General features: G+C 39.5%; 1 protein-coding gene across 1 annotated transcript; it reads right to left on the bottom strand.

The window, feature by feature from the left end:
* cxxc4 (CXXC finger 4) lies at positions 1-26,361 on the bottom strand (the record flags this gene model as incomplete). The annotated part of the gene is made up of 2 exons (XM_079261948.1): positions 1-45; positions 25,537-26,361. The coding sequence occupies 2 exons, from the start codon at positions 26,359-26,361 to the stop codon at positions 1-3; spliced, it is 870 nt and encodes a 289-aa protein (XP_079118074.1).

Raw genomic sequence — 26,361 nt, 5'->3', positions numbered from 1 at the left:
CTAAAAGAACCATCGAAAAGCCTCGCCGTTGTTGACCGGTGTCCTCTGCAGGAGACAAAAAATATACATATATTTGAATAAGGTTATGTTTCAAGTCCATGTCATTGTAATGCTGTGCTCTCAAAGAAATTCCCACCCCCCCCCAAAAAAAAACAAAAAAAACAAAACATTTTTATTCAGTAAAAAGACAAGTGTATTTGGAAGAATTAATAATGTGTGGACTGGTGGATGACAGTAGTTATAAAGTGAATGGAAATTAAGTAAAAACCTAGAAGGGCACTTAAAGAATCTGTAAAGTACAGGCCCGAAACCAAGTATTTCATTAAAAAGCCAGCCAAGGTGATTACATCCATGTCCCACCCACACCCAAATAATCATTACGCCGGATGAAATATTCAATACAAATTCCCAAGAAGCAACAATGAGGCATTTAATTACTGTGAGCTGGAGCTGCAGTGAGGGGGAACAGTACATCATTTCAATTTGAGCCTGCGCCAGCAGCTGCTCCTCCTCTTTCTCCCCAAAACCTCCATGCAAGTGACAGCCTGTTCGATCCGAAACTCATTTGGAAGTCAGAAACATTAAATATTGGAGTCTCCCACCAATCCCCATGACCAATTAGCACATTTTTTCTCCTTTTTCTTTGTGTTAGCTGTTGACAGAGGTGAAATGGTGCATAATCACAACTAAAATCAGTGGAGGGTAATTTGACATTTTAATACCGTCACCGTTAGCGCTTTACAATCATGCTAATAAGTGATTTAACACCAGAACGGCTCACCAAGCTTATGCAGGCTGTTGACCTGATGAAAAGATAGTTGACCTCACATAAAGATTATTTTCAAGTTATAGTTCAAACAGGTTTTTAAATGAAATTGTAGATTTTTTTTCTGTTTATTATTATTATTAGTCATAGTAGCGGCTTTTCTAGTAGTAGTAGTAGCAGTAGTAGTAGTAGTATTAGTAGTAGTGGTTGTACCTTGCATCTTTTTTTGACAATATCATTTAAAAGTTACCAAGCATTTGTAAATATATGTTTAAAAAACGGAAAATAGTTAAATGAAATGAATCTGCATTGGTTTTCCTGAGTTGCAAAGATGTATTATTTGTTCATGTCTTGTTCATTTATGTTAGTCACGTAGTTATAGCTATTACACATCTACTTTTATATAATAGAATAGTATATGATGTGCTTTTAAACCAAACATACATTGATAAAGCATTAACATGATCTTAATGTTATAATTAGAAAAACGTCATTAGAGAAGTGTACCACATCAGATCTGTAAATGTGCCACCCATACAGCGAATATATGAGACATTGTTTGACTTGTTTTTGTAATGCAAAAAACCTGCTTTGGAACAAGTAACCTATATCAACCAGATCTGACTGAGTTTAATAAGCTGATAACATCCAATGAAGAACAGCAAGTCATCCTGAGCCCCAAGATGCATGACTTGTAAGGTTAAGAGGAAATGTATTACTGGTTTACTGCATAGCACGGTCACTGTGGCTTTAAGTTAGCCTTCCTAAACACAGTCTGAAGCTGTCAGCTGCACATACACAGGCTCAGGATTATCCTCACACCTATTTTGGATGCATACATTCTTTCTGTGTCTGTAAGAACCATTTACCATATTTTCACACCACATTAAGCAATTACCATTATCCTTCCATGTGAGTAATGGAGGAGTCCAGAGCAGCAGGATACCATCATCACCAATTTAAAACCATGGATGAAATGAAATACTATCCTGCCTTAAAATGTCAAGACGTCCTCACACATCTGATTTTGTCTTTTTCTTTCTTTCTTTCTGCGAGTCTTGTCTTTATCAAAAAGAAGTTGAACGTATGCAATGCTTTGAGCTAATTTTGCGTGCAATTAGGCATGTGGACTGGATAATAAGTCGATAAGTGAACTGTCCAAATAGTTTGAATTCTCCATATGAACTGGTCCTACACACTTTTTTTTTTTTTTTTTTGTCATTTACATGAGGGAAAATTTCTTTGAAACCACTGGCTCCTACAACATTACAACGAAGAACCTCATAGAGATGCAAACAGATCACCACTTTGCTTCTCTTAATGCAGTTTTTTTGTACATATTTGTTAACACTAAAGGGTTAAAGTGTATACTGTGCTGCCACAAAAGTAATTAGCTCTGCTCATACTCTTATAATGCAAGCTTCTGCTGGATATACCTGCATTTGGTCATTCTTCTGAATGTTAATTTGTCACATGACACCTTTTTAAACCTCAGTTTTGTATTGTCATCCAATGTGGCAACAACTCTCCCTCATAGTAGCATCCTCTTGCAGCTGGGTAGCAGTGGGTCCTATGAAGAACATAACAAAGGGTCTCAGTTGCTTACCTAACCTTTCAAACTCCCACCCCACAACCCACAGTGCAAAAATGATCTGTTACTATCTGAAGCCCAGGAGAAAAAAAAAAGGTTTTCCGAATGCAGACTCAGAGGTTTGAGACTTTTCTAGTGCCCATGCCAAAATGTCCTTGGGCAAGACATTGAAAACCCCATTGCCTCTGATCTACTTATTGGTTGAGTGAGGTAATCACTCTGCTGATTTAATTTGAACAAGAATAACTGTGATTTTGGTATTTGGAATCGTTGTGGACGGTAAACAGAAAGCACAAAAGGACAAGGTCATGTGGCAGAAGTTAAAATAAGTGCTAAAAATGTAAAGATAAGAAAAAATGAGAGCGGTAGTCTCAATACATTCCTTAAAAAAGACCCCTGTATGTCAGTTTCATAACAACTATTTCTACTAAGACATAAAGAGCAAAGAATGTGTGTGTGTCTAATGTTGTGGATGCACATCAGCACTTGGACATGGCACATCCATTGGGACACCGTCAGGCTTTAAGCCCAGCTCTCTGTCTGTCTAACGCAATGCTCAGGGAGCTGAAGCAAGGAGGAGAAAAAGTAGAGTTGAGAATGTTTATCTTGATCCATATTCCTCCATTGATCAATCCCTGGTGGAAGTGTGGCTCACCAGAGACAATAATGACCCTGATCAGGGCACTTGGCATGTCTGTTTTGTTAAGTTCCCACGTTATCGATCCACTGGGGCTCTTGAGTGCTGCTTGGATTCACTCCCGGGTCCTATAGCCTCAGCACACAGCAGTGACCAAGCACAAAGGCGGCTCAATTAGCGCCAGCTTTGCGTTGTCTACTTCCCCACCTGCATGCGGCTTCAAAATCACTCCATCATCTGGCAGGAGGACTGTGAAAGGGTGTGGGGAGGGGAGAAGAAACAAGGGCAGAGAAACAAAGAGGAAAAAGAGAGCGAGAGGGAGACGGCGAGTGCTGACAGTATTACACCAGGGACACGGGAGCAATGCCAAGGTTTTACCTCAAGTCAAGACTCTGTAGCAGCGGCTCAACCTCGCATTAACGTCTGTGCTTCTGCAGCAGAGCATACATAACAACCCGGCTCCAAAGACACACAAGGAAAAAAACATTTCCTGCACTGGCAACGAATGCACACCAGCGGAGTACTGAACTGAATGTCGGAGGAAGAATTTCGCTAGACCTCAAATTAACCCCAACACACCGCCACAGTAGGCAGGATATTCTAAGTGTCTGCCGGTCTCCTTCTGTGATAACGGCACAGTAAAACTGACATGTGGTGGAATAATTCTCTGCTGATTCTGGTGAAGCAGTGTGAGGTCTTAGGGCTGCCAAGACACCCTGTGATCCTAACAGAGCCTGGCAGGTGCAGTTAATGTTGAAGCCACGTTGTCAGCTGATTGAGAAGAGGTGGTAGAAAGACGGCATCAGCTAGAGTAGGAGGGCGAATCATAATCAAAGCGAAAGGACTCCAGGCTCATACACAGCCAACTTAAACCTCCAACTGCAATCTTTAAGATCCAGGTTAAGTCCAATCCTCCCCATATTTGCCACGGAAATAATAAAAAAAAGCATGAAAAGTCTTCAAACCCCCCCCCCAAGCCCACCCCTGCCCTTTCAATTCCCTGCAGCCTTGGCGTCACACGGAGCTGGGGCCAGAGATAAACCACTCAAGACGATGAGGATGATAATGGCAGACGCCGCAGCGCCTCAAAATTCAATCAGCACCCGGACGTCAATGCGGATGAGTGTAAAAGTGAAATATGCTCGCTGGCGTGTGTTAAAAGACGCCACACAGGGCTCGCAGAAACAACAACGGGAGATGAAGAGGACGACGAGGGGGAAAAAACAAGAGAAGGAAAATAAAGGGGGAAAAAAAAGCAGCAGATAACAGAAAAAAGAAAATAATGTCTCTCTGCTGCTCGGCTTTCCAGCACAATCCCACTGGCATTCTGAGCAGCCCCACTTTAACCACAGACTGTGAATAAATTACCCTTTTGAACTCGGGGTGATTGCAAATGTGCCCCGGTTTCTCATGAGACATGTCTGGCACTAACCCTCAGCTCTCTGCTCCCAGCCAGCCTTGTCACAGAGGCCCCTTCCCTCCCCTCCTTTACTGACTCGCAAGGCTCACACATAGGCAACGCACAACATCATGAAACTTTTAATTCACCATAATTGTATGAGGATTTTTTGTTTTTTTCCCCTCTGGCTACAGATACAGATTCCACCTTCTCCTTCTTTTCTTTTTTCTCTAGGAAATCTTAAAATGATAATAAAAAGAAGAAGAAAATTCTGATCAAGAAAACAGTTACAGATGACATAGCATCCAGGAAAAAGGTGTGTTGTAGCAGGAAAAAAAGGAATGGTCCAATGTGATGGATGGAAAGAAAAATGGCTGAAGGAAGGGCAGAAATTTCAGGAAGCGACTATACATGTTCAACAGCAGCCCGTAGGAGTGTTGATGCGTTTCAAAATGCTCATTATAACACATGCCCTCTATGTTGCTCTGACAATACCCATTATTTATTTAGTTAGACCAGAAACCAAGCCACTCCTTATGATCAGAACATACAGCAAGTTAGACTGACAAACTGTAAACAAAATAAATATATATCATCACTGTCAAACACAAACCATTCGATGCCTCTGACTTTTCTTTACAGACATTTAAATAAAAAATGCCAATGGCACTTAATGTTTTCAACTTGGTCTTAAAACAAGCAAACTACGAAAAGCGAAGACATACATTGTGACATGATGAAGGGATGACATTTGATGGCACGCTAAACATTTAAAACCAAACTCCAGTGGTGACGCGTGGGCCATGGTGGGGGATGGGGCGGTTTCAGGGGTGCAGTCAGCCTTAACTGATATGTTATATATTGCCTGTCACTTTATTCTGCAGAAATATTGGGGCGTTGCCAAGCTCAAATGTGGAAGGTATCGCAATCCATCACCTGCAGAGCTACCCATGTTGGTGGGTGGGGGCTGAAATCTCATCTTGAAGCTTGCAACTGGTATCCTAGCTGCTCGGTGCCATTTATAAAAGATACTTCTCCAAGGCCGCTATCACGGACCACCTCATTTAAGCATCCACACACTGCTGCACACAATCTTGCATCACAACAAAACACAAAAAGACACAATCCAAGCACACACTAACAGCTGAAAAATGTCATTATATGAAATGGTCATCTTCATAAGCGGCAGGTTTAGAGATAATAATAAGACAGAAATTAAATAACCACATTACTGTTACAAATCTGTGCTTTTTAGTTCAAAATAATATTTAGGCAGACAAATATTATTGCTGCCTCATGTATTCTGTGTTTGTTTAAGACATCGCTTGAGCAAAATCCTGAAAATTTAAAGCTATATGTTTAGAAGCTTTAACGGATGTGATAAAGCTGGATCAGATACAAAGTTACAGGATCAACAGAACAATGGAAAGGTTCGAAGACAAGGTAAAGTGCCCTCAATTTAAACGGCTTCCCCGCGACCCTTAACTGGACGAAGCGGTTAGGAAAATGAAGGAATGAATGAAATACCATCTACAAATTTGGCAACTCTATCCAGTCTGAGTTCCCTAAGATATACCCCTAGTGGGATGTTCAGGTAGCAAGCGTAATACACAAGGAAGTGTGTGAACAATTACGTCCACAGCGGAGCCATTTGCATGCAGAAGCTAAAAAGCCATGATGAAGTCAACCTTAAAATTTGCATGAACTTCCTGTTTTATATTGTTGTCATCACAGTTTTACAATGTATACTGTTTACATTCTGCCTGTTTCAGACTGTATTTGATCAATGTGATGAAATCATAAGTTTGTGTTGTTTCAAGTGACATGGCAGATGTTCAGGCTTTAGGATGTGTTTTTCATTATCCATTCAGTTATGGACAGAACTTCTTTCCACCTTCCTGAACATCTATTTTGTGTCATTCATTTGCCAATATAATAAAAAAAAATACTAACTGTATTGTTTTTCTTTTCATTTATTTATTTATTTATTTTTTAATGGACCTGAATAAAGAAAGAAAGTAAACAACTGCAACAGAAATATTGTCAGTTTTGTTATCATGAATTCTTTTGGCTGTGACAGTCATTTAACTCCATTACTGACAGCTTAAGCCAGGGGTGGGGAACCTTGGCCCTCGTCCTGACAGCTTTCTATGTCTCCCTGTTCCAACACACCAGATCCAAATGAATGACTCACTGTGCAGATCTTGATAAGCTGTTGGATCCATTTGATTTGAATCAGGTGTGCTGGACTAGGGATACATGGAAAACCTGCAGGATTCCCACCCCTGGCTTGAGCTGATACAATGCAGATTAATTATTAAGATAACCTGCACATTACCATGGATATTTTTTAGGAGTAAAATACAGAGCAAAGTTAACACTGAATGTGTATGCTCATCTGTTTATTTGTTAATCCACACACTTACTAATTCTAACAGTGAACAAAGTGAGTGTTTCTTTCAGCATATCTTTCCTCTAAATACCACATGTATTCACCAACTCTTGCCTCATGGTACAAATGTACCGAAAAGAACCTTAACCCACTGGTGAGGAGATAGCCCTTTATTACTAAAGCACCATCTACCAAGGTCCAGCCTCGCGGTAGCCCCACATTCAGGCAAATCAAGCTAAGTGTATTGCGGATGTTTGTGAGTAATGAGGAATTTGGGAGTTTTTTGCTGACAAGGCGTGTATTGGATAGTGTTGGGGCATGCATGTGTGTGTGTGTGTGTGTGTGTGTGTGTACGTGTGTGTGTGGTGGGGGGTATGATAGCCTGTTCAAGAGCTTTGCCTGGAAGAGGAGGGGTGGTCACAGGGGGGAGATTAGGCTGAGGGGCAGTGGAGGAAAACCAAATCCATCTCCATCTCAGAAACATCCTAAAGCAGATTACTTACTTCAGCTGCAGAGGAGGAGAGTGAGGACAGAGAGAAAGAAAAAGAGGGAGTGGGAGACGGAGAGGAGCAGTGGAGCCAGAGATGGATGAGGAAGCAGAGAAAGAGGGAGCAATTAGCATAGATGCAATTCTGGCACAGTCCTCTGACTTGATATTTGACCTTTAGTAAGACTCTTGCCAAATATCGCCCGAGAAGCACAGACGGACCATATGGCAAAGTGCTGCTGGAGGCTGAGTGCGGTGTGACTCCAAGCCTCAGTATGCTAATGAGGGAATGTAATTACAGTGCAGTATTCCTGCAGGACGTATATTTCACTAGTCCTCCATAGGAGTGGATTTACAGGGAGGTGGGCCAAGCGTCTGTTGTTTCACAAAAAAAAAGAAAAAAAAAATCTTCTCGCGATCAAACAATCAGAAAGCCTTTCAAAAAACAGTGAAATGGATTGAGCCCAGTGGTCCGAAGACTGCAGAGCAATGTGCCTTTTTATGAGTCTGATGAACAAGTCGCTGTGGAAATTGAAAGAGTTAGCCAGAAAAATTAAATACTGTGAATCTTATGTTGAACAAAGCTGCTGAAGCTCAGTCACTGATGTCACAACAGATATTTTTCATCAGCTGCCAACAGCCAAACACCTGCTGAGTCAGTGATGTCACCGATGGGGGGGAGATGTCAAGCCAGCGATGTAATCCAGTATCAGATCTCTGCTTCAAGTGACACAATTTCTTTTTATGTTTAGATATTATAGGAATAAGAAAAAATTATTTTTAGTCAAGAAATCAATGCAAAGTGTAAACAGATACTATCTGAAACTGTTTGCATAAGATCTTGCCTTGTTCTACTTTTTATTTCACATTTCATTTATAGTATCTTGTCTTTATTGATGGAAACCATGGGAGGAAAAGGACGTACAAATTGTTTAAAATGAGCTCTTTCTGTGTTCTACATCAAGTTTAATAAACCCAAATGTTGGGGTGTTTTTTTTCAATGCACAGGTTTACCCTTCTGCTGTATGGATATAAACATACAAGATGTGTAAACATAAATGCATCATGAATGAATGGATATCAGTGGGCGGCAATGGCATTTGGGGTTATTTAGTCTTGTTGCCCATTCTTACACAACAAAGTACATTTGCCCCATTCATAGTCTTTCAGACGGTGCAGTGCTTTTCCTCTGGCAGGCACACAACACACACACACACACACACACACAGAGACACACACTGGTGAATGCATTAGAATAAAAATGGGGTTAAGTATCTTGCCAAAGCCACTTTTATTTGCACTGGGGAAACTAGCGATTGAACCACTGACCTTCCAATTGGCAGAGGACCCCTCTTCCTCTCGAGCTACAGCCCCCAAACCCCTCTCTGTATAAGGCAAGAAAGGAGTGTGTGCTGTTCTAACTAACCCAAAAGTCAGTAGTTGATTACTTTTCTTTGTAATTTCTTTTTCAGGAATCATTCTCTGGGCTTGCCTCACAGCAAGAAGGTCGCTGGTTTGATCCTCAGCTGGGGCGAGGTTTGGGCAATGGCCTTTCTGTGTGGAGTTTGCATGTTCTCACCGTGTATGCGTGGGTTCTCTCCGGGTACTCCGGTTTCCTCCCACCGTCCAACATGCATGTTAGGTTAATTGGGTACTCTGAAATTGCCCATAGGAGTGAGCATGAGCGGTTGTTTGTCTCTGTGTGGCCCTGCGATGGACTGGCAAGCTGTCCAGGGTGTACCCTGCCCTTCGCCCAAAAGACTGCTGGGATAGGCTCCAGCTTCCCCGAGACCCTTAAGCCTGTTACATACTACACGAGACGCAAGAACTGAGTTCTTGTCCTTGAGGCTGCAAGAACAAGAAAAAACGTCTTGTTCGGCAGGTCCATACATACTCCACGAGAAGCAGGTCTGCAGCGGGGAGGGATCACTGCGGGGGGCGATGTCTGCTTTTATGCGCGATGAACCCGGTTGTTACCTCCGCCGAGGAGGTTGTTTTCCCCGGCGTCTTTTTGCTCAAGATAACTTAAAAGGTTACGGATGGATTTTTTTAAATATTTCAAGAGTTTCTGCGAATGTAAGAATGAAGAACTGATTAAATTTTGGTGATGATCCGGATCACCGTTTGGATCCAGGATTTTTTAAAAAGGATTCTTTAACATTGTGCTTGGCGGAGGTTTCCGCTCTCCGCTCTGTTTTTCTAGTTTCATATTTAATGAGGAACTTCGTCCGCGGCAGGGCGGGTTGTGCACGCGGCTGGGTCCGAGTGTTTTAATGCTACATGTAAAAATGTTCGTACTTTCTCACCACCTCGATCAGCTGTTTTATCAAAACAATCCGATTTGCCGGCAACAGTAAAAACGCGGAAGCAGCAACTCCGCTTCATGCTTTCTCTGTGTTAACGACGCCCACCTCCAATGTCCAACCAATCACACGATACTTCTCGCAGCCCTTCAAGAAAAAAGTTCTGCCAGCCCAGTGTGTCAAGAACTGTCCTCAAACACGTCCGCGAGAACAAAATGACGTCATTTTCTTCTCGGAGCCTCGAGAACAAGAAAAAAGTTCTCGCTTCTCGTGGAGTATGTAACAAGCTTTAATCAGACTAAGCGGTTAGGATAATGAATGAATGAATTCTCTGGGCTTCTTAAAGGATGTTTAAAGCTCATCTTTGGATGTTGCTGCCTGTTTGCTTCATTGTCTTCCAAGATGATCCCTCCCTGCCTCAGTACTATTCAGGTCCGAGCTCTGAAGAGGACACTTTACTCCAGTAGACCTGTAGCCACTGATTTTCTGTATGACTGCAGAAATGCACGTGGTTAATGTCAGTCCATCAAACAAGTCTGAAAGGCATAGATTTAAGGTCAGAAAGTTATGTAATACATCATTAAAGAACACAAGTTTGTCGTTAATATGAAGTTTGTTCTTCAGGGATGTGACTTTTACTGTTGTTCACCTCATGTCCAGATATTACCGGACTTATTCTTTTTAGGACAAACAGCACACCATGTCAAGATCCTCCAAGTTTTCAGCCAATAGCTATTTGTGAAGGATCTTGCTAGTGGAAAATAATGATTACACAGCTTTAAGAAGGAAGAAAAACTATGTCCGACCTACTAAAAGCCGAGAGAATTAATACAAAAACTCTACATGAAGGTCTGGCCGATTGGAAACAAAATACAGGTGGTAAAAAAAAGATGGCTTAAAACTTTTGCACAATGTTGTGCTTTGCTATCATTTATGTCACCCTTTAGCATTTACAACAGGCGTTACATTATATAAATAAAAGGTCTATCACAAATGTTACATGTAAGGTAATCTTACATATTTTTATTTACTTGATTCATGTCTCCTAATGATAAAGTAAATAGGATAACAGATCTCTTAAAAGGGATATTTTGTCCTTTCCACTGCCTTCTTGAGCGTGGACAGGATAAGGCTTATAATTTCATCAAATCTTGACTTCAATCCAGTTAGTTGGTTTTCCTTAACTAGGCTATTAATTATGAATTGGCTAAAACAGATTTTCCCTTAAAGTGTCCTGAGATAACATTGTTGTTAAGTGGCGCTACACAAATAAAGCTGAATTGGATTAAATTAACTCTGTTAGCTGTGATTTATTTATACCTAAAGGTACTTAAAGGTACTTACTTAAAGGTAAATAATGCTCACCATTCATTTCCATCGCAGAATCTTATTACAATTCATATTAGTAAAATCTTCACTTCCAATATATTTTGGTTGTTTTCCCTTTAAAATCTACTCCTGCCAGTCAACAGCAAAACAACAGATGGGATGTGTTATCTCTCAATATTTAACCAAAAAAATTTCAATCTCTTTCTGGCTTCAAAAAAGTAGGTGTCTGCTAATGTTCTTCTAGACGCTATAGCGTCTGCGGAGACAAATTTTAATTCTAAAACCATGAGAGGCAGCATGCAAACCCTAACCTGTGTTGTATAAAATATAAACATATATCTATATATATCTATCTCTCTCTCTCTCTCTCTCTCTCTCTCTCTCTATATATATATATATATATATATATATATATATATATATATATATAATTTAGTTGCAGACTTCTGACCGTTTCCCATTGTTTCTGTGCAAAACCAGAATACCTTTTTAGATTGCCATCTAGACAACATTACAATATGCAAATGTAGCTAATAAAGTTACTTGGTAGTATACTATGTTTTGTCTCACTGAGGACACTTTAAAAATAGTTAAAACTTTATTTAAAAAGTTTTTAAATAATGCTTGTGGTCATGACATTTTGGTTAAACAGGTCATGCAACTAAAAAAAAAAGCATAAAAAAATAAAGAAATACTTCCATAATCTTGTGTCACTGTCATCACACAGTCCATATTTAAGCACACAGGCAAACGGTGTCTGTGTTGGATAAAATTTCTGATTCTTTCTATATGATCTTTTTTCTCTTACCGAATCCGGTTCTTTTATCAAATATGAAGAATTATTGTTTTAGATATCCTCCAAAATGTCCCTTATTCATATAGTCTATGATTGTTCAGTTCAACCTCGTAGTTATGAAGCTGTTATGAAATTGGGCGTGTGCAGGGAGAAGAGCAGGTGTTTCAGGATGGGTAGCACAAGGAGGAGGAGGGTAGTGGGGACAGGACATGCATTTGAGTGTGAGATACCTGAGGGATCTGGTATGGAAATCCCAAATTTCTCAGCCAAGTTGCAGCCGTTTGAACAGCAAAAGGCACCAGCTAGCACAACGAGAAGCCATGTGGGTGTAACGAAGTGACGGCTACGCAAGGAAACATGCTGCCAGTCCTCTGAAATGTTAAATTGAAATGCAAAGCAGGAGTGGGCCATCTTATATTGAACAGATTTCTCAGCATCTGTGTGGGAGCCCTTAAACTTAGGAGGTCCATACACAAAGCTCTGCATATTCACAGTAAATCAACATAATATTTAGGTTAGGATTAGAAAAAAACAACACATGGCTGAAACTGAATGTTTGATTTTACTCAGGTAACTGGGAGTCCAACCAATCTGCTTTTAAAATTCAGTGAGTGACAAAGAACTTTGCCTGAGAAAAGAAGACTATGAATGTATAGATAAACCTGTTTCCATTAGTAATATATCATTCTTTTAATCTATAACTGCACCTTTGACCTTCTCTGACATGATCAAGGTCATGGTGGGAAATTGTAATCATTACCATTTGACACTAATCAAGTAGGGCGACCATACATTCTCTTTTATTGTGAAATGTCCTCTTTTTGTGGGCTAAAAAATTTGCCTGGCCACAATTTCAAAACTGTTAGAGATTCTTTCCCTGATCTCAACCTCAAAAATTATTATTTAAAATTTGTGTCTTGTTTCATTCCCAACACGTCCTTATTAGTATGCACAATTTATTAGCTGTGGCAATTTTATAAAGAACAGCAAGCAAGGCAGGCAGAGGAGGTGCATGCGTTTCAGTTTGTTATGATGACCTAGTCTTACAAGAAAGACAAAAACAAAAACACTTGCAATGGATATACAGTCACAATAAAAGAATAGAAATTGTGTAAAGGTGAAGTTTTTAATTGTCTGTTGTTACACGGTTATGGTGCCAACATGCCACCATGTCTTATTTACATTCAAAACCAATGAAATGCACTCTTTTATCCCTAATTATAAATGATCTGTAGGCGAAATATAAAACACAATAAGTCTGACAAAAGTTTGTAACATAGTAAAAAATAAATATGCTGTGATTGTGAACCTGTCCCAATGTCTGCATCTTTAAATAAAACGTGCTGATGCTGACTATGCCAGTTGGACGAGGCCAGCAGGCCGAACTCAGGAGCAGCCCAACACCATCAGCTGACCACAAAACCCATGACACTGATGTGAATTAGAGTGTGTGTAAAAAACATTAAAAAAAAAAAACACTACAGCCCTTCGCAGACATAACATTAATGACTTCATCAGTCTGTTAAAGGCATTCAGTCATTCAGACTAATGTTACCTAATGTTCCTTGTTGCTTCCTTCAGACACACCTGTGACGGTGACGGAGGGAGCAACCATGTGGGGGATATTTCCCTTTGAGAATGGAAGCTACAGCTGCAATATACTGTACGTATCAAAGCACTCCACAGGCTCCTACTTTAATTGTGTGAAACAGACTGCTGGTGTATGGAAGAAGCTTAAACCATCAGTGATTTGAAGAACTCCTTAGTCTTAGTGAGGTTTCAGTTGTACATATAGTAGTAAATATAGTTACCACAGTGAGAATAGCTTTTCTTAATGTCAGGAGACGGTCTTTTGTAACCTCTGAGTTGTACAAGAAGCTCTAGAACATTAATAAAACAAGTTGATATGCCGTAGAAGATCCAGGATAAACAGTTCAAACTGTATGAAAATCCACAATTCAAAAGTCCAAATCTCTTTCTTCACACCACACCCCCATTACCATGCCTCCAAAGCACAAATTCCTAAAGACAGGGTCCTGACGCATGAGTGGCTCGTGGGAGAGTTTATGTGGGTCAACAAATAAAGTATTTTTCCTTCAGTCTGCTGTCCTGATCAAGATTTGAATGTGCAGATAATCTATCAGCCACACAAGGAGGCTTATCCATTTTTCACCATACGCATGATTTCAGCCCTGAATGTTTTAAGTCTAATCGGGTAGCCAAAACTGTAACCTGCTACTGTTCATAGTTCATATGTCTATAATATTTTATTTACACCCAGTAAGTGTCTGATAACATCAGAGACTAAATAAGTTACCTGCCACCTTTTCCTTAGGTTGCTCTGATCGCTGCTTCTTGTTGCTTGTTGCTGCTTCAACCACACACACACTTCCACTCATTTGGAGCAAAGCTACTGGGTGGAGGGAGCTCTGATCAGTAGGGGTGGGAAAATCGAATCGAAAAATCGAAAATCGAAAATCAAAAATCAAAAATTGGGATTTTTTTGCTTCACAATTTTAAAATTGATTTTTTGTTTAAAAAAAAATCTTTTTTTTTTTTTTCTTCAAACAAATAAATATAATCCATTATTAAAATTTTTGTCATTTATATTGTTTTTATTGATCTTTTCATTTGTCTTCTTGGGCATTATAGCAGCAGAATGATGGTCTGGCTTATTGTGTGTTTTTTTTCTAACTGAAATCAAGGAAAATGACGTTAAAAAAAAGTTTGATACTTTTTTTTTGTTTTTAATCTACAAATGTTAGCAATATCAAAGAAGATATTGTGAGAATCGCAATTTATATCCAATTGGCACCCAAAAAATCAGAATCGAATTGAATTGGGACAGAAGCATATAGTCACAGCCCTACTGATCAGCACAATCGTATACTGGGTGTCAGATTAAAACAGCCTTTCCCAAACTGGGGTGTTCCTGATCCCCACAGGGGTCCCGAAATAATTTCAGGGGTCCAGATCATTGTTAAAAAAATTTTGTACATTTCAAATCAATATCTCAGTGAGAGAAGCTGATTTTTGCCATGTGAATGCTTTGTCACAACTGTGAAAATGATCCACCCAAATAACTTTATCCTCCTTTTTTATGAAGATCATTACAAATTTGCAGCTTTACATTTAGAGAAGGATGAGCCAAGCTAGCCAATTTATTGCTCTTGCTTCATAGCTTTTCAACTCCTGCTCCAAGCCTAAGAGTGCATGTGGGGGGTGGGGAGGGACAAATAGCTGATGAGTTTGATATCACTATACCAACATTTAGAACGGGGTGGTTAAAAAATCATGTGATGTTTTTTAAGTCCTGTCTCATTCTCAGGTGTTATTTTTTTAGAGCATTTAATTAATTAGCTGCTATTGAGGTGTGAAGGGAATTTTAAGCAATATAGTAAAAAAAATGCTCCTGGAGAACATGTCATAACCTTTAACTATATCTGGGAAGGACAAACTAGAGACTTAGGCTGCAGGGTTTTTTTTTTGTTAAATGTCTTTTTGTCCATAAAAAGCTAACAAAAAAAAAAAAAAAAAAAAAAAAAACCTTTACTAATAACATTCAGTTATTTTAATGGCTGCATTGTGTTATGCAAAGCACAAATTGGGTGAAAATTGAGGAAATTCTAAATAATATTGAAAAAATACAAAAGCTGCATTGTTAAATGTTTGCATTTTCTTTCATTCACATGGCTCAGACACTAAGAAAAAACTGAGTTGGTGCTACTGTTAATTATTGTATCGGTAAAACTGTGGAGGAGGAAAGTTGAGACAATGCTGTTATTTATTTATTTAATGATACAACCTTTTTGAATTCTCTGACCATATATCAAATTAAATACCATCCCTGCTGTGTGTAGCTGTCAAACAAAGTGAGTGTTGCAGTTTGGAGTTTTTATGTAACAAAAATTATTTGTGTTTCAAGCTTAAATCTAGAAAACTGACATTTAAAGAATGTTTAAGATTTAAAAAGGGGTTTAACCCAGCATGAAGCCTACAGCATGTTGTGTTTGTTTCAGGCCATTTATATCAGTTTTCTTCTCTTTTTCAAACTTTGCTTCTGATCTCAGTTCAACTGACCATTAAACATGCAGGTAAGATGGTTTAGATTTCAAAGAGGATTTATATCTACTGCACTTTAAATGTGAAGCTGTTTTCTGGAAACAGAAATGTACGAATATCCCAATTAAAACTGCTTTATTGGCTAAATTATTAGCCAGCAAGGTACTGATGCAATATTAATCATTAATCACCAACATTGGTGTCCAAACAGTGACACCAATGTTGGTATTGATCTCAACAAATACTATTGAATATATATAGAAAACTGTCGGAAACTTCATAATTAGGGAAGACACAGTTGTTTTTGGTGGATTATGGTATATTTACAGCTGTGACAACACACCTAAATACCCTAAATAAGCTTTTCTTGCTGAAATAAGGCCAAATTTGGGCTTTTAAGGTATATGTCAAAACTTTGTTGTTCATGTGTTAAAAAATTAATGCATTAATATTACAGATTAATCCCTTTGCATTTTGATATTCATATTCAGTTTTATTTTTGTTTCCTTTTTCACTCATTTTTCATTTTAAATGATCTTTCTTAGTTTCTAATGTTTTGCTTCAGGAAGGGCATCCGGCATAAAATATGTCCCAATTCACCCAATCGATGATTTGCTATGGCGACGCCTTCAGAGGGACAAGCCGAAAGGGATACAACATAATTTTCTAATGTTTTAGTATCTCTGCAAAGTACTTTGAATTACCCTGTCTTTGAACTGTGCTATACAAATAAACATGCCTTGCCTCTTTAAAAGTATGGATACGGTTATTTGTATTGGCGATACCTGCCCTTTTTTTATTTGCTTTTTTATCAATACTAAATCTCGCAGTATCACCCACCTCTAATGTGAAACGGTACCTGTTAAGGGTAGCATTTAAAACAGAATTCATCCCAGCAGACTTCTCCCTTGCTAAGTAATTCCAGCTCTACAATGATCAAATGAAGAAACTAGGATTTTTCTCTCAAAACACAGCTTTTGCTCTGAACAGGTTAAAATTATTCTTTTCCAGAACAGGATGCCTCAGACGGATCTTTCAAGGAATGACAACAAACTGAAAAGCTCAATGGTTTATCGGTTGAAGGGGACAAAGGAGCTGTGAAAAAAATCCACCTGATGTCATCAGCTGATGCATTATGAATCCCATCCACTGCCTCGAGACCACAGGCTGACTTCACACCTCTGTGACACTCTCTAACCCAACGGTCTCTGACAGAAAAAAAAAAAAAAAATTAAAATATCTTTTTGGGCATGGTGTCAGATGCTCGCCATGAAATATTCATGTATCCGTGAGCAGAGCCACAATAGAGGGGGTGGCAGCAAGTGAGGATTTGACTTGCAGAAACTGAGATGCTTAAACCACATTGACCGATTTCTCTCACAAATTGTCAGTCACAAATTCACTTTCACATCACCATTCCTTGGCTGAATGGCACAAAAGCCACCCGTCATTTTCTGGATTTAAACCCATAGACATTATCTATCTATCCAACTGAAAGTGAGTTGCGATGACTTTGTCTTCAACACCATGAAATTTTCCCCTAAACAGCATTGAGCGAGCATGTTACAAAAGAATTCTTTTAGTTTTAGTGCAGTAAAGGTCAGCACAGTTTGCTTTTCATTTAATATATATCAGACTCATGGTGCACATGTGGGACTGACAACCTGTTCAGGGTGTATTGTGTTATAAACCTGATAGCAGTTGGGACTCAGGACCCTCAGCAACCCTGGCTTTGACTAAACAGGTATAGAACAGGGAAGGATGAATGAAATAATAGATATAAATGAGATAAAGTTATATGCCATTCTTTTCCATGATAAAGGTGTGGAGATCCTAGAAAAAAAGGTTTGAGCAAGCTACATTTTGAAAATACCCAATTTAAAAGTCCAAACCCCTTTCTTCAGACTTCACCCTGAAGCCATGGCTCCAAGCACAGAAACGTGTGACGCTTGTTCCCAATAGTTCACTGTATTTCAATGCAGCATGCTAAGGTAGCTAGCTGAGCTCTCGTTCTCACTTCTTTGCATTTACAAGTGCGACAAGCCTCTGAGAGAGCCATTTGACTATAAAGAGAGGCATTCAGAGAGGGGTTGGGCAAGTGTGTGTGTGTGTGTGTGTGTATGGGGGGTAGTTGAGTTTGACATTGAATCATTTGGAACAGGTCGGTGTTTTTTCAGCCCTGTCCATTCCACAGGTGACTTTTTTCACTTTTGTGTCGGAGCATTTAATTAATAGGCTGCAATCAAGGTGTGAATGGGATTTTTAACAATATAATAAAATGCTCCTGGAAAACATCTCCGATCCTACCTTAATTTTCATGTTAGCTGCCTTGTAGTTGTCATTTAATTTCTTCCTGTTTGGTTTCACTGTTATAACCAAATGATACGTTACATTATTGATAGACGTAGAAGGACTCTATCATCACAGAATGGGATGTTCACACAACTTTTTTCAGTTTTACTGATTAGTATAGTCAGCAGAATATTACATTTTACAATAAAGTGTGAAAAGTTGTGCTGCAAGAATCCTTTCTTTACCTTGTTCACTGGAAACGTGCTGTTAAAGTTTTGTTCTAAACATCTGACACTCAGGTGTTCCCTGCAAGTTCCTATGTACTTTTACATCTCACTGGTTTTCAGCTGGGTGCAAACACTTACTTAGAGAAAAAAAAGTGACAAATGAGTTGCCACCTTACAATTTCCAACCAGGGATTGTGCCACTACCATTTATCAGACATATGGACAACAGTAGCCGTTACACCAATTCTTTCTTTTCTTTGAGATTTGGCTGCAGAGCAAAAACAAAGCGAAAGTTGTTGCCACAGCTGTGGATGTACTGAAATCAAAGTCGCATGTTCAGAGCATTTGTGTATTTTGTTGCTGTCCCCACTGTCCTCTTTCATTTTGCAGAGATGTTTGACTGACAGGTGTGTTAAATGAAAAATGATATTCAAAACAATGTTCCACTTTTGGATGGTAGAAGATCTGATAAATAAAAGTAGAAACAGGCAGAACATCGGTGCAGCTTATCTTCAGCTAGATGCATCTTCTGTAGAAACATGTCTTCAAATGACAGAAAGTATCTACACATCATGCTTTGTCCTATGAAAATCCCACAGCTGTCATTAAAACCAGTAGTTCTAACAAGCACATATTTGTGCGTAATGCGGATTTCCTGAAAGTTTTCAGCTAATGTCACCCAGCATGGTTGTGTGTTTGTTTCTTTCTCTTATCTGGACTTTATTCTCTGGTTTCTGGGCTTATTTAAATGCATTGCATCTCAGTTTACTTCCTGGTTGACATGGAATTCTTCCAGCTTTGTGCAGTTTTGCGAGGATTACTGTCTGCTTCTGGCTCACACCTGTGTTCAGTTGTCTAATTCCTCCACACCTGCGTTTAATCAGTTCATTATCCACTCTTGTATCCTGCATCTTCTATTTACTTTCCTTTTTTTCCTGCCAGTTCATCATTTCCCCATTCCCTTTGAATCTACATCTTATCATGCCTTGTTGTATATTTGTTTGGTTTTTTTTAGTTGGACACTTCTGATTTTCCCTTCTTAGAAACTTCTCAGACAGACCATCCACATGCAGGCATTATCCAGAGGCCTCCAATAAGAAACCACTCTTTGTAGTAAGCACACTTAAAATGAGTATCTATCTATCTATCTATCTATCTATCTATCTATCTATCTATCTATCTATCTATCTATCTATCTATCTATATATATATATATATATATATATATATATATATATATATATATATATATATATATATATATATATTATCTGTATGCTTCCCGCTCCATTAGCTCCTCTAATAACTAATCTCTCACACAACAGATGCGTGAATCGACATTTTTACTAACATACTGACAATGATGCAACTCTTTACATTTATGCAAAGATTAAGGCAAGAGACTAGTCAACATTTTTGCATACTACATAAATACTTTAAACAGATGTGTTTGTGCCCAGTCCAAATTCTGCTAAAACAGGTAGAGGGACCCTTTTTAGTCGTGGTACCGATAATCTGACCATCCAAAAGGAAAGTCCAAAACTTCCAAAAAAGAAGGTATGAAGAGGAGAGGAACATCTCAAGAACATCGACTTGTTTTAAGTTACCTCAATCATTGAAAAAGATTTTTAAAAATCACAGAAGGAAAATAACTGGAAATCACCATCAGACTTGAACAACACCTTGTCACAAATACCAAGGACTTTACTCTCACGCTTTTTCATCCAGGATCTCGGTAATGACGAGATACCTTTTAAGTTCTCAGCCAGAGTCAGCATCAATAATTTATTCTCATCTCTTTAAAATTTAAAGTGCCACACATTAACGTCCTGCCGCACCTGCTCTTTTACGCTGTCCACCTTCCACTGGGCTGCTTTCTACGCCCCATCCCTGGCTCTCTTTGTGCTACAATGAAGACACTGACAATGAGTTCTCTCTTACCACTGAACCACGGATGTTAAATCAAACAGGGGCAGAGGAGGCGACAGACCACATAATGTAAGGGCATCGTCCAGACGCCTCCAATTACGCTTTGGCCTTAATTGGCGGCGGTGGCAAAGACGATGAATTCTTTAACAGTGGCGTGCAGCTGTGCCTTCCTGAGCACAGCAGCAGCCTAAGGAGGACAGCTATTCAGCGCAAATGGAAGCTGACAGAAAATCTACATGGCACGACCAGTCTAGGGGAAAAAGGGCATGACACTGACTAAGGGGGCCTCGGCTCTTAAGTATCTGAGGGCAGCTTGCAGGGAGGATGTGTATAATTAAGCGGTCTGCATTGTGGTTCAGATGGCAAAATCCCATTGTCTTGACAGGAGCTTACCGTTGCCCTTTAGGTTGAGATGTGCGGCAGTGTATGCCTTAATTTTTCCTTCTTTTTTTTTTTTTTTTTTCTACGCTCCCCCAGACCTCTGCGAGCAAATTAATCTGCAATTTTTAAGCTTGAATAAATCCAGAAAGTTAGAGATCTGCAGATCTAAAGGCCACATGTCCCTCAGGCTTTTCTTCTCTATTTTCTGTATTTATTCTTTACCCCCTCTCCTTAGCCTGCAGATTGACTGGGAGCACTCAGTGTTATCTCCAGGGAGGCAAAGGTTTGGGGGAGGGGGTGAAGGCCACAGATTTGTCCTTATCTATTCTGAGCACACCTAAAACAAATTAGACCTGGCTGCCGTTGCTTATTTGGCTCCCCCACTCTCATTAGAGGGACTGAATCCAGGCTATTTTCCTCAAGGTCCTGCGTCTCTACCACTTGGGGCCTTGTTTTTTTTGTTTTTTGTTTTTTTTTTATCACGATAGCAAAGGTTTCTAGACAGCCACGCCACCTTTTAATCACAACCATTTCATGTAGTCATATTAACACTGAACAAAGAGTAGAAAGCGACAGAGAAAGAACACGCCACCCCTACATTAGGATGGTGATTTTCTACTCATGACTTGAAGCTGGCCTTTGACATTTGTTAATTGAAAGAGGAATCTGTTCAGCTGGATCTTCCTTTGCCCTTTTCCTGCTTTCTGTGCAATCTTCATATGACGCGCAAACCGAAGCTTCATTTGATGTTTTTCTTTTTTTTTTTTTTCAAATAATTTACTTTGTCTTTGCAGCATTCTGAGTGCAATATAAGAAACGATGTTCAAGTTCCCATCAATATACTCACTAACTCAGTGAACAAGCACTTGAAATCATGGAGATGCCATGTTCTTATTCAGCAGCGTGATAGAGGAGGATGTTGTTTTCGACATCTGTCTGTTAGCATTAGATTCCTGATGCAAAGATTTCCACTGCTGAGTCATTCACAAGCATGTTCTAGAAAAAAATAAATAAAAAAACTAAATTCCACCTTTGTTTTTGTTGCATTAATTTTTTAGGAAATGTACAGCAGCGCAATTACAAATGATACTCTCAACTTCCCTCCCTGCTCTGACCAGTGTATGAAGTTAAATACTATTTGCTAATAAGGTTTTTACCACTTTGGCACACGTATATATTCCTTATATAAGAATCTTTGCATGATTATTTTGTTTTAATCATGTTTAAAATCCATACTATGAATGATTTTCACTGGTACCTGCAATGACAGTGGTGCTCAGATGTTTATGGTTTCTCCTTCAAACTGTCCACAGCTTGAGCACAGCAAAAAGCAAAAGCAAAAAGTAAATAATAAAAATGCTATACTGGATATCCTAAAGACCTAAATTCAGCTGAAAAAACATCTGCGGCAAAACTAAGAATCAGTCACTTGTTTGATACTGAAATTATTCCTCAGAAAGGAAAAAAAAGTAAATAATAAACCAAAATAAAAACCAAAACACAAGAACAAGACATACCTAAAATATTTTCTCTAGTTATATAATAATCATGACTGATAATCAGTCCAAAAACACTGTAGAAAATATTAGAAAAAGTCTGTTCGGTATGTCGGTAACTTTCTTTCCTTTCCATATATAAAAAACACAAACTGTACACAAAAATTACCTGTATTTTTTTAACTGACTTTATTTCTAAAGTTTTCTTTATCCATAATCCCTTTCTTTGAGTCTTTTTGCCTAAATTCAGCTTCATTTGTCGTAAGCACATGAAGTAAACAAAGAAGAAAACACACACCTTGTCCTCGTGCGGGTGCTGCATTTGAATGTTAATGGAGGACCTTTGAGCCATTCAAGCTCAAGCTATGCAGAGGTAACTGCTCAGGAAATGTTAGGTTAGATGAGATTCCTCTGCCAGACTAATCCATCCTGGAGCCTGAGAGCAGCTCGGCGACAGAGCTGAAGCTGCTGCACAACAGCACAGCAGTGACACGGGGCAATTCTCGAGGGCCTTGCATTAACGCACTAAATTAAAGGGGGTATTAGATTAAATTGGCTCTCCGATTTCAGGGGTGTGAGTAAAATTCTGATTTGCATTTTCCACCGCTGCTTAAGATATAATTAGTTCAGGGTGATTCCCATGTGGAAAACACTGACAGCCAAATCTCACTGGCTGCCAGAAGCTTATCATTTCCTCCAAGACGAAAGGTACGCTCGGCTCTTGTGTGCAGCTGTTTATGACGGTGTGTTTGTCTACGTCTCTGTGTGTGGGAGTGGGAAAGGTAGCAGACAGTATGCAAGACTGTTCACATGTGAATCTGCACATATGCCATCATTTTTACGTCTAAACACGATGATGGTTCAGTAACTATTACTTCCACATTTCCTGCAGCACCTGATCCCTCATACATGACAATTAAGGCACAGCTAGCACCATCGTCCCAGTGACAGAGACATATGCACATTAACTCCAGACTAATGAACACATGAATAGTCTCCCAAAGTCTACACAGAAACTTCGCACCTCTAACAAACATTTAAACTTGAATGCTTTTTTGCAGCACATGGTGCAACTATAATTACAGATGCAGAGTCAAAAATAACTATTACGGCAGAAGAACTCCATACTACGAACTGCTGAAGTCAGTAAAAGAGCTTTTAAAAACAAGTGTGGATTTGTTTCGGGGGGCTGCACACCCTTGCTAATTCTACCCTTCTTTGTAAAAGGCTCACTTTTGGAAAACATCCAATCTACAGATTATAAATGTCCGTCCAGCTTCCTGGACACCTGTTTGAGACACCTGTTGGGACATGAAATGGACACATCTGCAGTGTTCGCTTTCGGTTCACAACTAATAAAGCCTCCAAAATGCCTTATATCAAGCTGTGAAACCAACAGCAGTGTTTTTCCACAACGTTCACAAGTGACATGTGATTAGTTCCAATACTCACTGTCAGCTACAGCAGGTTGTAAATGAAATGTTCGCACTCTGTGTATTTTGATTGTATGGTGATAAAGTAAATTTCATTTTTACTTTAGTTAGTCATTTCTGTTAGTAATATTCCTTTTAAAAAAGTGACACCAACAATGTGTTGTGATTGTATCTTCATTTTTAAAAATAAAATCATGCTTGTTCTTGCACAAATGCTTGATCTTTGATTGTTTGTCCCTCAAATAGGTGTGGAATGGCTCAGTGTCATAACCGAATCCCTTTATTTCCACCGTTGGTTCTAATAGGACGATATTGGAATGAACACAGACAATATAAAAAAAGCAATTCATCAAAACAAATTAATACATTCTGAAAGAAATTTCGATTTCTTTACTTGGATTTAAGCAAAGCTGTGTGGGTTTGTTTACAAAACCTCTGTTTCGAATGATTTGCTAACTTTAAGTGCTCAGGTGAGTAATAATGGCTCAAATGTTGTTTCTGAATTGTGTTTCAGATTTAAAGTAGAATAGCTTTTTATAGTTTACCATTCAAAAAAAGATTTAAAAAAAAACATCATTAAAACTTAATAAATGGAAATTAAAAACCTTAAAAATGACTGGCATGCTGTTCAGCTAGCACAGATATATACAGCCCAACAAACCCAACCCCACCACCCCACACCAGTTGAAGTATGTAGTAGCTTAAGGATGTAAATTATGAGAATGACGTAACTAAATAATAGTAACGTTACGTCATACTACATCACACAAAACTAAAGGAAATTGGCTTTTAGGTTTAGCTTGAATCTTCACTTTGCAACCTGATGTCTGAATAGAGGTTGGAGCAGTAGGCAGTCCATAAAGCTGCAAACAAAAAAATCCCTTATAAAAATTTGTCTTCACAAGAGAACATTTAGGAAAACTCAATCTGAGCACAGATGCAAATATGAATCAAGCAAGCGGACATATTTAATTTATAGTTAACAAATAAATCCACACACGGAGTTTATCCAGAAGTAGATTAGGTAATACTTTATAATTAACCCAGTTTTCCTCTCTGTGTAATCTTTTAATTAATGAGCAAATTATCTGGGCCTCAGGTTGCATTTGCTGGAAACACATCCTTCCAGCCTCATGTTAACCAGGGAGAAAGTACAAAATCTAATGGAAGAGAGAGCCATATTTCTACATGAACATTTAGATTTAGCCTTTGCCCTTGATAATAACATGTAAACTGGTAAATAAGTCAATTAAAATGAACCTTATAAAGAATTCCCTCCCTCTGATTGTGTCTTCAAGAAGCCTCTTGACAATTTTAAGGCAAAGCCACGGCTCAATGTTTGTTTTTTCCTATGAGATGCAAACTTTTTTTTTTTTCCTTCTTATCCCTCCTGTATGCCTCATGCTCCAAACTGATCCATAACAACAGAAATATAATGCGAAATGACTTTATTTCCCCAATAAGCATTATCACTTGTTACACAGTCTGTGGGAAGAGATCAGTTTGTGTGCTGAACTGGCTTACACACACAAAACTTGGGGGTGTTTAAAAAAAAAAAAACGCCGACAGCAGCTCTGCCATAACTCTCACCGTCTCTTGGTGGTCGGAGGCTGAGGCTTTGTGGGATATTGATTCTCCCCATCCAGAGACGGTTTCCATAATTGGTTAAAATGACCGGGTGCAGAGAGAGATGGCTCTCTGCTGAAAACCATTTCCCAGCCCCGCTTGGAGCGGAGCCAAGCTCGGGGTTGTTCGGATGCCTTCCAGCCCCAGCCTGACTGGCAGCAATTAGGGGTGTCTGAGCCAAGCTCAGCTTGCTCTCCGCACAAACACCCCTAATTACTGCCAATTAGGCTAGGCGGGTAGGCAGATTTGAGAAACCGGGGGGATGTTCAGGCATGGGTGGGCATGGAAACAATTTTCAAGGGCTTAGAACGTGACTGGATGAAAAGGTTAATGCTTTGGAGTGCAAGGGGATAATAACAAAAGAAGGAGAAGCAAAGCTCTGTTTCTCACCTCCAGCGACGAGCCTGGCTTCTTCTTCAGCTCTTCACATTTCCTAAATTTGCAGATCTGGTGGCCTGTTTTGCGGTTCCGACAACTGCTGCACACACCACAGTTGATTAGCCGCCTGCAGGGTGCACACACCCCACACCTTTTCCTTTTCTTCTTTGCTGGGTTTCCACTGGATGCTGAGGAATTATTCTGTGGGCAGTCTGCCAGATTGGCAATTTGAAACGCACTGTCTGTAACGGCTGCTGAGGCTGCGGGGGAGTGAAGGGCTGTCATGACGATGACCCCGGGAGGTAATGAGATGCCCCCTAAAGCCGGAATAGCGGAAAAAGTTCCAACGCGTTCTGGGAGATTCATTATCTCTGCTTCAGCAGCGCCGCATTTCAGCTTGTTCATGCATTCTCCTGCTAAAGGTCTGCAGTGTTCGGGGGATAAGGTAGAGAGGAAATTATTATTTGCCATTTGCAGCGTCTCTGGCGGCACGCCAGGCTTCCCCGGCCTCTGGGAGTCATTTCTATGCATGCTGGTCCTATTAGGGTTTATTGCCGCTGATTTCCTTCCCCAGAGCATGGCGTTATCACAGTTCCAAGGGGACATACCAATTCTGGCACTGGGAAAAATGGGCGTTGTGATACGGGCAATTTTAGCAGTCTGTGGAAATGCCCCATTGGTTTTGTAAAAGTTTGCAAAAGACCTGTACCTTTCCATTTCTGCATTATAATCCAAAAGCTGGCTTAATCCACCATCCTGAAGGTTATCCTTTTGTAAGAGAGACACGTCTGCGTTCTGTCCATTTTCAATGCAAAGCGCATTGTTTATGTTAGACAT

The sequence above is a fragment of the Telmatherina bonti genome, assembly GCF_933228915.1.
Source record: "Telmatherina bonti genome assembly, chromosome: 3".
NCBI classification, from domain to species: Eukaryota; Metazoa; Chordata; class Actinopteri; order Atheriniformes; family Telmatherinidae; genus Telmatherina; species Telmatherina bonti.
Note: the sequence above shows the minus strand (reverse complement) of the source record. Positions and strands in the feature narration are given on the sequence as shown.